This window comes from Agelaius phoeniceus, chromosome 19 (genome assembly GCF_051311805.1).
Source record: "Agelaius phoeniceus isolate bAgePho1 chromosome 19, bAgePho1.hap1, whole genome shotgun sequence".
Classification (NCBI taxonomy): Eukaryota; Metazoa; Chordata; class Aves; order Passeriformes; family Icteridae; genus Agelaius; species Agelaius phoeniceus.
Window position 1 is genome coordinate 10,174,593 of NC_135283.1, and position 11,748 is coordinate 10,186,340.

The 11,748-nt window shown below is 42.3% G+C and overlaps 1 protein-coding gene across 5 annotated transcripts in view; it reads left to right on the plus strand.

The window, feature by feature from the left end:
• HELZ (helicase with zinc finger) overlaps positions 1–4,521 on the plus strand; it is an 86,447-nt gene extending 81,926 nt beyond the window's left edge. For all 5 annotated transcript variants that reach the window (XM_054644887.2, XM_077188436.1, XM_054644889.2 and 2 more), the window contains 2 exons: positions 314–566; positions 3,673–4,521. In XM_054644887.2, coding sequence (XP_054500862.1) covers positions 314–566; positions 3,673–4,004 — 585 coding nt within the window. In that variant the 3' untranslated portion in view covers positions 4,005–4,521. The remainder of the gene's footprint in view (positions 1–313; positions 567–3,672) is intronic.
• The last annotated feature ends 7,227 nt before the right edge of the window (positions 4,522–11,748 follow it).

The window sequence follows — 11,748 nt, forward strand, 5'->3', positions numbered from 1 at the left end:
CACTGTGTGATCCAACACCCACGTAGGAGTGTGAGATATAAAGGCTGATAAGAATTAAGAAATCCCAGTTGATGTTCTTTGCACTTCCTTTAAAATTCTCTATTTTGTGTGATCAAAATATGTTATCAGTGACTGCAGTATGCAACATATAACTTGAAATGTGTTAGTATTTTGGAAATGCAAAGAACTAGGGGTTTTTTGGTAAGGCATTTCAGGGGAAGTATTGAATGGGAAAATGCTGTTTGATACATGCAGTTGAATCAAAAGAGCAAAAGGCTATTTTATGGGTTTTTTTCTTTTCTTTTGTTCACAGTATGAACCAAGAGGACCAGGCAGGCCGTTGTACCAAAGAAGAATTTCCTCTAGTTCAGTCCAGGCTTGTTCTGAAGAATTAAGCACTCCTCAAGACAGTCTTGGTCAGTGTAAAGAGCTTCAGGACCACAGTAACCAGTCATCATTCAACTACTCCTCCCCTGAGCTGTGGGTGAACTCCTCCTCCTCTGCCCCGTACCCAAACATTCCATGCAACGGAGCCAGCAGAGCCGTTCCGCCCCGGGAGCTGCTAGGTGGGTACAGCTCAGCTGCTTCCTTCCCACAGCCAGTCCAAGCAAAAGGTTTTGAATTATTTGTTGTTTCAGTTGTTATAGGTTTGCTTGGAATAATCCCATTTCTTGGTGACATCCTGCTCTTCAGCTAAAAATGCATTGCTGCTTCTTAGGCTTCTCCAAAAGCTCCACTAAACCCAGAAAGTCTCTTACAGTGGCTTCAAGTGCAGCTGAATTTGTGCTGGAGGGAGCTAAGGTGACTGGTGGGATTTATTTGCAAGATAGATTGATTGTTTCCAGAATCAGTGATATTTTGTGTTGGTATTGCAGTCTGAGGGAGCAACACATAAACTGAATTAGTGCTCTCAGCGTTTCTCTAGTAAATTCTGGTACTTCATCAAAGGAGTGACGAGTTTAAATTCTCCCTCACCGTGGAAGAATCTCAGTGGAATGTGGCTTCCCTGGTGGTAGCAGCAGTGCTGATTGATTGAGCAGACAGAAACTAAATTAACTTTTCAGAGATGAAAAAAAGCTGCAAGGAGAGAGCTGGAGCAGTTCTTCTGTTTTCCATATTTCTTGTGTTTATGAAAAACAATATTACCAGGATAGTACAGTTTCTTCCCTGTGATTTTGCTTTAAGAATCTCTAGTGGTAATTTAAAAACAAAATGAATAAAAATGCAAACAGTATTCCAGTGTGGATATTAAAACCACTTAATAATGTGGAAAAATATTTATAAGCTGGTTTTATTGGCCTTAAAAGATTTAATTGCTTTTCACCAAACTTTATAAACGTAAAACATCTTGTAATTTCATAGTAATTCTGAAGTAGGAACATGCAGAGTAGAATGAATGAGAAAAGCTCTTTATATCAGCGACAGCACTCAAGAATTAAATTCCTAATGTGCCTTTTAATTTCCAAAATGTGAAAATGTTATTTTGCAAACCCATATTTATGGCAGCATCTTTCATGCTAAGTTCAAAGCTTCAAGCTCAGGGCACCTCCTTCAATCTATTTCTATTTTTACTGAAAATCAAGGAGCTGAATGCACAGCATTATGTGGCATTCATCACTGAATTGCTCACACAGAGTTGCTCTCCAAACTCTGTGGTTATTTAAGAGGAGCTCAGGAACCTTGTCACATTTGGGTTGGGATCAGCCAGTCCCACATTTCTTTGCTTTAATGAAAAGCTTGAGAACCTGTTTGTGAGTAAAGTCCTCAGAGGACAGATGTGTGTGTAAAAAGTACCATATACACACATTTGCTGTCAAGTACTAAATTCTAAGTGAAAATATCAAGTTCTCACTGGTATCAACTGCAATTGCAATGAAATGTTTTTTATTGTAGTTAAGCATGGTTTCTGTTTTGTCAATAAATGTATATGAAACAGAGCCTGTATCTAATGGTTCATGCAAACACATCTCCATTTTATGGCTGCTGTGGCTTTCCACATTTACAGCTCACTGCCTGTGATCATATTTACAGCCCAAATGTGTTTTATGGAGCTAAGGGTTAATGACCAGTAACTGCTCTGTTCTCATTACTGTTGGTTTTTAGCCCTGAAATAAAACCCCATGAGAATGTGATGCTGTGAAAGTCCTGTCCCTGTTTGAGAGGGAGTGACCCTGACCCCAGACTCTTCAAGGGCTGATGCACCAGGAGTGGCTGTGCCACCAGGGTTGGGTTGGGTCAGGAGGGATTCATGGAGCATGGGAGAGCTGCTGTCAGTTCCTCTGGCTTGTTCTATGCAGGCACTTCCCAGAATTGCAATTTGAGAGTTTGATATGCATTGCTTTTTCTGTTCATGGAAAGAAAATTATTTAAGTTCTCATTCAAGATGTGTATTTCATATTTTTCCTTCTGTTAGACACCTCTACCACACACAGCTTTCACCTCTGGCCCTGCTTGTCATTACTTGTCTTCTCTTGAGTGCTGTGGTTATTTTGGGAGGTTTTTTGCTCGTGTTCTGGGTTGTTTGTTTTTTGTTGAATCATAGCAACCCTAGCAAAATTGCTTTGCTTGTGTTCTTCCAATATCCATTCTTCTATGGGTTGGTTTTGGGGTTGTTGGGTTTTTTTTGTTTTATTTTTTTTGAGTTTATTTTTTTTTTTAGTGCTCTATAAAAAGCAGAAGCCTGTGTGTGACCCAGTGAGAAGCTTTATGTTTTTCTACTTTTGCACTCATTTGGTGCTACATTTTTGTAGATAAACTTTAAAAAAAACCATTCTATGATTAAAGACTGAAATAATTACAGAATATATCTGTTGCCCAGTTCCTAGACTGTTGCAGATAGAACATGGAGCTGTGTTTCTGTGTAGTGTCTCTCTGGCTGTGCAAGACAGCAGAATTCTCCAGACAAAAGTAAGGGACCTCATTAGGATTCAGGAAATCAATTTGAAAGCAGTTTTATACCTATGGTTTAAAGCACCATTTTTTCTGATAGTTACAGGAGTTGTTAAATGTGGAGCAAGAACATATCAATTAGCAAGAATGCATTCAGCCTGAAATACCAATAATTAGTTGGTTGGCATTCAGGACTCTGAATTGCTGTTGGAGAATGAATTATATATGGTGCTGTAAATTTTAATTTTAGCCTATTAAGCTGTAAAGCAAGAAGAATGAAATACTCTTTGTGCTGTCTCAGTGGATAAAGTGCTTAAATTAGAGTAGATCCCATTGGGAAGCAGCTTCCCTTCAGTGCACCCGGAGAATCTGCTGTGCGGAATTGCAGGTTTGGGGTTGCAGCTGTGGGGTATAAACACACGGGGGATGGGCTTAGTAATGGCACTCTTGTGCTGCTGCTGCATGCTCCAGGAGCTGGGAATGAAGTCAAATACTTCAAGGCCAGGCTGGATGGGGCTTGGAGCAAGCAGCTCTGGTGGAAGGTGCCTGTGGCCGGGGATGGAGCAGGATGAGCTTTAAGATCCCTTCCAGCCCAGCCCATCCTGGGATTGTGTCATTCTGTGAACTCCATTTTCAGAGTGACTAAACACAGCAGATGGCTGCTGTGGGAGGAGGTTACCAGAGGGGTGGGGTGGTGGCAGCTTTGCCTTTGGGCTTCTTGCTGCAGGTGGATTGGCTGAGTCAGAGCCGTTCTTTGCTCCAACTCCGCTTTCTCCTTCGCAGCTCCCCCGAAGGCGGCCAAGCCCCCGGAGGAACACCTGAAGGCTGAGAACATCCAGCTCTCCAACTCCTTCAACTACAACGTGCTCCAGCATCTGGGCCAGTTCCCCCCTCTGATGCCCAACAAGCAGCTGGTGGAGTCCAACAGCAGCAGCCCCCAGCCCGCGGGCGGCACCAAACCCGTCATGTCCTACGCCAGCGCTCTGCGGGCTCCCCCCAAGCCCAAACCTCCTCCTGAGCAGACAAAAAAGAACAGCGACCCCCTGTCCTTGTTTCAGGAACTTAGCCTAGGTAGTTCATCAGGTAGCAATGGCTTTTACTCCTATTTTAAATAATCAGATTATTTTTTTTAGAGAGAATTTAATTTTTATTTGTGTCGGTAGATCTAAGATAGTTGGGGCTTCACCTGTAGTTGCAAATATTCCCTTTGTTTATATTGGTAAATATATCCTCACTTAATTGCTTTGCTGCTAGACTTGCAACTAATTTTTTTTTTTTTAATTATATTCCATTATTTTGCATTTTTTGATGTGGGTCGGGTTTTTGGAAGCTTTTCTGTAGGAAGACACACACGTGTTATTTTTTAATTTGTGTAATGTTAATGATATGTTGCATTAAACTAGCAGCTGAGAGATTACCTGTACAACTTGAAAAAAGGAAAAAAAAAAAAGGAAAAAGAAAAAAAAAAGGAAAAAAAAAAGTTTGTCTAAATTGTATTTAAGAAGATTGTAAGTAGCATTTACATTTATTCAATAACATTAGCATACTATGCTGGGTTTCTGTACCAGAAATGGCCAGTTAATGTAAAAATGTATGTTATTTCTGCTTAAATTCATTTAATTTTTTTTTTTTTAATAAAGGTGCAGCATCTTCTAAATAATTTCAGTTTTATCAGCTTTTTTGTGAAGGGATGCTGCATTCTCAGACTTTTATAGTTTTAGATTCTGTATGATGTGGTATTGTATTTTCCATCCACTGTAGGGTAAAGTAAAGGCATTCTTTGCAGACACCTATGCCATTGTTTGGAAACATTCAGATAAAAGTATTGGTATACTTTGAAAAAATAATAAAAAAATAGAAAAAAGAAGAAAAAAATTAACAAAAAACCCAAAAAAACTCTACATTTTATTTTTGGACAAGCTAATAATATAAGCTTGTTTGAAAAGTTAATTTGATAGGTTTTTTAAATGAATCATGAAGCTGAAAATAAATTTTTAGGTATGTTGGTGCTTAGTAGATTTAATAACTATTTTAAAAAAAATGCGTGAATTTAGTAAAATACTTTTTTGTTTGTTTGTTTAATTTTTTTTCCACTATGCATGTGTAAATGTTTGTAATCTGGCTTTTTCCTCCCCTCTTCTCCAGTGGTATAAAGAATTGTGCCGCTTTAATTTTTTTTTTTTCCGGTAAAACTTTTGGTACATTATTTGATGTTTACATTAAAATGTGACATTATACAAGGAAATTCAGATATTTTGCTAACTGTTTTGTTTGAGGAACATCATTAAAGAAGAGATTTAATGTTTGTCAAAGCTGTATCCAAATTAATCGAAATCTTCTGGGGATCAGAGTGGTTACCAGGTTATTTATCTCCGTGAACCTGGCCCTTAAGGAATCCAGTCTGAAAAATTAATTATGGGATATTAAAAAAAAAATTAAAGAAGCAAATGTGAATGAAAATTCAGAAGATAAAAACTTTGTGGATAAAAATTTCTGGTCTTGCACACTGTCCCTGCTTTGTGGCTGGGGAGCTCCAGAGGGGGGTTGTAGAGTTTCTCCTGTATTTCTCCTTAATCCTCCTTTTTACACTTGAAGTAACTTTAAATCTGGGAACTGGTTTACAGGGATGAGCTGGGTGTAGTTCAGAATTCCTCCACTTATTACCTGTGAGAATTGAAATTTTAGAGCTGTGAGGGGGTGAGTTCAGATTTTTACAGCTGTCCATGGGACACCTTGCTGGGGAGCAGTGGCTCTGCTCTGTTCAATCAGATTTTTGCTCTAATTACAATCAATCAGGTTCATTTTTTTTGCATTTGACTTCATGTGTTAAGACAAGGGTCATTATGTAATGGGGTTGATTTAAACTCAGTACACTGCAGAGGTTTGCATAGAAATTTTTTATTATAAATCTTTGCTGGGTTATGATTCAGAAACTTATCTGAAAACTTTTTTCCTTCTTTTTGCTGTAAAGCAAAGCTCGTGTAACTCCTTAATTTATTTCCTAATGTTATACCAAACAAACAATGCTGGGGAGGGGACAGCCCCTGCCAAGTTCTGCTCAGCTCTTCAGCACAGGGCACGGAACCCAGACGACCCAAAAACGAGGAGAGGCCAAATTCTGCAACCTTGAATCAACAAAGCTGCTGTTAAATGGGTTTTTGCCAAGCTGCTGGCTGCAGGAATGGGAAATTCACTGGCAGAGCTGAGGTGGGATCCAGTGGAGGGAGGAGCAGGACTGGCAGAGCAGAGATGGATCCAAAGCACTTCACGTCCCCAAGTCAGCATTTTGTAATTTCAGGGGTTTCAAAGTCACTCAGTTCTATGGAGCAGCCTTTTGATTCTGTTCACCATTTAATATTGAATATTAAACTAATAAACACCACTTGTTAATTTACTGTTATCTGTCAATCAGTTAAGGGGGAGATGGTTGCATCTCACCACATTTTATCCTGTTTTACACTGGTATTTTATCTACACTGAAAATATTACAGATAAAATCCTATTTTCTCTCTGATTTAGAATTTCAGTTCTTTGACTTTATGAAGACCCCAGCTGGTTTTGGTGCTAAATTTTCATAAGTGCTCTCACCCAGGAATTTGAGGATGATATGATAGAGATGATCTGACTTAACAGCTTTGGCATGAATCATTTGGATTTCTTAGAGTTCGTTTTTTTCCAAAAGATTTTATATTTTTGGAATGTCTTGTCTGGCCATTGTATGTCACATATACAGCCCTGAGCGAGATCTTTGGTTTTTGGAGCAAATTATCCAGTATTTATTGAAGTCATGTTTAGAAAACCCCAAAACTGTATTTTCAACTCTCCTAGGGCTTCAATCAAACTCCTATTAAAATGAAATTAAGCCTTACAGATGGCTCCAGTGGGCACTGCCCAGGCTGCACTGTAAATATGGACCTGTTGCAGTTACAGGGAAAATTCAAAATTGAATGTGTGTAAATTATCTCAATTTGGGGGAAATGATTGGAGGCTGAGGCATATGCACCCACTGGGTATTTGGCTCCTTGACTTTTTTTGTGCTTCTGTTAGTGCCAAATCCCATGCTCCTTGTCCAGGAATAAACCTCCCATTGTTGTCTGTGGAAAATTTAGTAAGCTTGTATTTGATATCAAGAATAATTCCTGGTTTTATTTTCTATAATTCCAGTTTTTGATGAGAAAAATCTGGATGCTTCATGGGAGGTTGTCAGGATAATAAGAACTAATAAAGAATGAAGGGAAAGATTTAAAAAAAAATTATTTTGATTTTAAGAAAAATATTTTTTTTTTTTACAATTCAGAGCCCAGAGAGGGTCATAGGGACAATTCCCCTCCATCCCCCTTTGTGCTCATGTGGCAGCTTTGTGTTTCCACAAGACAGCTCATAAATTGCTGTTTGGCATAAAGCTGGCTGCATAGAACCAAGGCCCCAGCATCCATATTTCCTCCTGGAGGTTGTCATCTGATCCAGTTTGTCCTGGATTTTTCATTGTGTGGGCTGTGGTGCTGCTGCCCCTTTGCAGGATGTGAGTCCTGCCACTGACTGCGAACCCTGCGAGTGCCATTCCCTGTTTGATTAATTAATGTTTTGTTCCCACATTTGTCAAGTTCAGCTGGTTTTTTTGCAGAGATTGTGCTCCATAAGCAATTCTTTTGCTATGTTTGTAGTACCAAGAGCAGTGTTTGACCACTCCAGATTTTCTTTTTAGACTGAGCTAAGGCATATCAGAACCTGCACATTTCCAGGGCAGTGAGCCCACGGTGCTTCACGCTCTGCCCATATCATCCTTCAACTCATTTGTTTTGTTAGTTTTTAAAGGTTCTAGTTTTCCTAGAAAAACTGCAGACAATTAACTTGTCAAGACAGATGGTGATGATCTATGGTGCCTATAAAAATTTGCACATCGTATTCCTTGACATGAAAGATGGGCTATTTCTGTTGGTGTAGCAATACTTGTGCCAGTCTCTTCTTGCTGGCTGTGTCAGGGAGCAAGGGCTGAATCCTTCTAAATTTGTTTTTTTCTTTCATTCAATAGGAGTAAAAGGATTTGCAGCAGCAGCAGCAGCAGCAATGGAAATGTCAGTTCAGTGTGGGGGTTTTTTGGCAACTTTAGCTGAGAAATGTTGAGGAGTTTTTACCTCATTAAGGATTAATAGATGCTTCTGACAAATTACAGAACGCTCAGTGATATGAATTATCCAAGACTGGTTAAAAGATGTTGTCAGTCCCTTTTCCAGAAGACTTGGCTTCCTGCTGGAGGGTAAATACCTCAACAAGACCAGCTGTAAAGCCACTGAGGTGCTCCCAGTGAGACTGGTGATACTGGGCACGAAACTGAGCCACAGCCTGGGGTGCAGCCTTGCCAAACAGGATTGTGCTGCTGCTTCTGTTACGTAGAAAATAGTCCAGAAATCTGAGTTTATTCCCTGCTCTGCATTCCTTTGAAGAAAGCAGCAAAGCAGCTCAGTGTCTGATGCAGAGTGGGCATGTGTGATGTCTGCATGCCTTGAATTTATGTTCAATAGCTTCAGTGGAGCCCGAGCATCGATCAAGTGTCACAAAGCAACGACAATCTCATCCTCTACTTCAGTCAAAACAAAGTTGTGACGCTCTTTTTTTGTCCCTTGGTGACAATGGAAAGGGGAAATAATTGGAATGGATGCTTTTAGAGCAGGTCCCACTGCTGTGTGTGTTTTATGGTACAGAGCAGCCTGATGCTCCTGTAGTTAAGTCATAAAGTAATGCAGTGTTCCAAGGGGCACTGTCCCACTGTGGGCAGAGAAAGCTCGTTTTAAATTAAGTTTAGGCTGAGCTTTATTCTCTAACAGTTTCTGACTGTGGTCAGGTTCCTGGCATGTGACTGCCCAGCTGCAGCTCTGGACAGAGCCCAGGGGCTCCCTGTGAATCCCCAGGGTCCTCCCCAGGGCTGGCAGTGCTGCAAACCTCTGACACTCCTGTTTCAGGAGTGCTTCTCAAGAGCTGGCAGGCCCAGGTGAGAAAGTGTCCTTCTGCAGCAGGGCCAGGGCTCTCCTTGGAGGGGGCAATTCCCAGTTCTTTGGGGCTTCCTGGGAATCATTCCCACAGCTGTCAGAGTGAGGAGAAAAAGGTGAGGGCTGCAAGGAAGTCACCGAGTGGAAAGGTGTCAGTGAAAAAACAAAGTAAATTCCTGTGCCTTTGCAAACAGTTTGATCAGGGTGATCAAACACCTGAGCATCCTGCACGTGCTGGCTCTTTCCAGGTTTGGACTAAAGGAGAAATAGAGGTGTGTGCCAGGATTTCTGGGTGAAATCCTCTCTCATGCACCCATCTGTGCTGCCTTGTGTGCTGAGCTCTTCTCCCCCCACCCGCCGGTGCTGGGCTGTGCCTGCAGAACCTCGTTGCAGATGAAGGGTGTTCAAGAGCTCAGCTTGCTGCTAAACAGGCAGTTTTCTTCTTCAGGGTTGCTTGTCTGACACCTTTTCTGCACATTAAATTCACACAGCACAGCATTTAAAAACAAGGGAAGCAGATTCTCTCCACGCCTCACAGCAAATCTTACATAAACAAAAACCTTCACGTCTTCTGTTGTGATTTAACACTTGGGCTTTGGCAGACTGGAGCAGCCCAGATCTCAGCACTGTGGCTTGGGCAGTGCCCTGGGGCACCTCTCTGGGGCTCTCTGAGAAGGGGACAGGCACTGGTCTTGGATTAGGGAGTGGCAGCTGCCCTGGAGGTATCCCTGGCTCTGGTAGTGGCACGGCCAACGCTCAATATTTTGTGGTGGCTGGTGGTTGTTCCTTGTTCTGCAAAGTGATTTGCTTCTCTCTCTCTGGTGCCTGTTTCCCACCTGGTTCTTTGGCTGTGTCCCAAACCCAGGAGTGCTCCTGTTGGATGTGTATCAGCTGGGTTCCCATCCCTCTTTGGCTCTGGTGACTCCCTGCTGGTGAGGACATTTCCTTCACATTTTCATGGTACATCCCTGAGGTTCTGGTGGCTCTTCCCTGCTGTTTGCTCAGCTGAGAGAATGAAAACTGAAACTGGTTACAGCTCCCCCTCCAACATTATATTCCTTTTCCTTTATGAAGGCCAATTACTTTTATTAACTCTCTTAAAACACATTATCAGCTCTGGCAGAACAAACCTGCTGCAGGAGCAGAGCCCTTCCCACCGTGAATACCAATGACTGATTTAATGGATGGGTCCCCCTTCAGCAGTTCTTAATATCTGGAAGAAGAAAATGAAGTTATCCATGTGCTTCTCAGTCTAGCAGGGACCATACAGAGCAGGGAATGATCCCAAAGCCTTAGCCTGGAGCAGAAAGAGAATAAAACTCAGTGAGTCTTAAGGGCTTTAGGAGGCATCTGGCTGAGCTGCCTGAGCTCTGGCTGTGGGTGTAGGATCTCGATGCCATGAGCTGTGTGTTTTCTCTGCCTCGTGAGTAAAGTGATCCCAGAGAGGCTGTAAAACCTTGGATCCAGGCCAAAGCCCAGCACTTACCAGGAATTTTTCCACTGCCCTCCCTGGGGCTTGTATGAGGCAGATCAGGAGATGGGTGAGACCTTCCAGGGTATTTTTCTCTGAAATGTGCACATCTTACTCTTGAATATCAGGAAGGGGACTGAGTGTCATCTTGGCTGGGTAAAAAGTTGGCCCATCAGGATGAGAACCCACCTAGAAATTGCTTTCTCCCAGAAGAGGTATTGAAGGAAAGGGGTGGCAATTCAGAAAAGGTGTGGATGAGTGAAGGGCTTCCCTGGGACACAGCACCTGCCACTGCTCTGTGTGGGGTGAGGAACCCAGACCCTGTCCCCAAACCTTGCTTATCTCAACCCATGGCATGTCTGAGGTGATGATGAGGATGATGATGATGATGATGGCTGAGCTGGGAAGGCTGTTGTTCCTGCCAGCTGCTCTGCTTGGATTAATCTTTGCTGTGTGTTTTGGATGTCCCAACCCAAGGTCAGCCACCATGGTGATTTCACTGACCACTTTCCTTTCTGTTGTTGCATGTAAAGGTTCTTCCTAGGAACTAGCCTCTGTTTTCCTGAACAATGAAAATGCAAATTCAGGATGTCAGCTCTGTACCCAAAAATAAGATTTCAAGACCATTTTGCATTTCAGAGTGGTTCTGTGACAACGTGAAGACTTGCAGTTGTCTCTCATGATGAGAGACAGGCAGAGCTCTTCAGCTCACACAGATCTGAGCACCAGTGAGTGCTTTATCCCAAAACTTTATAATATATGTGTTATTTGTAGTGCTTTTCAACTTCAAAGAGCTTGGAAAACATTAATGCAATTTCACAAAAGGCTTCTGTTCTTGCTGCCACTCTGCTGATGGGGAAAATGGAGATGAGCCAGAGTCTGGCTGGGGCTGCTGGGGCTGAGCCCACCCCAGTGGTGGGGCTGAGGGCAGCCCCTCCAGCCAGCACAGGATTGCTGGGGAATTTCTCCACGTGTTGAACATGCCATGATTTCAGACTTCTTCAAATTGACCAGAGATTTTTCTATTAGGAATTCTGTTTTTTTTTTTTAAGATTATGGACAGCTAAACACAGAGGGAAGAGCACTTCAGTTCCCCTTTCTCCTCATTTTTAAACTGCCAGGTAAAAAGAGCACACTGTAAGCCACGTACTTTTTACTGCTTGGGGGGAAAATGCTGAACAGATTCTGAAAATTGAACTGTAAAAAAAAAGGAAGCAAAGAAGAAACACCCCAGCTCTTGGTGCTGGGGGACCGTGAGGGAGAAAAGGGCTTGGCTGGAGGGGCTGGGTGAGGGTGTGGGGCTGGGGTACCCCCAGTGCTGCTGATGGTTGGACTGGGGTCCCCCAGCCCCAAAGCTTCAGGCAGCTGTGGCAGAGCCCTGCAGGTCTCACAGCAAAGCAG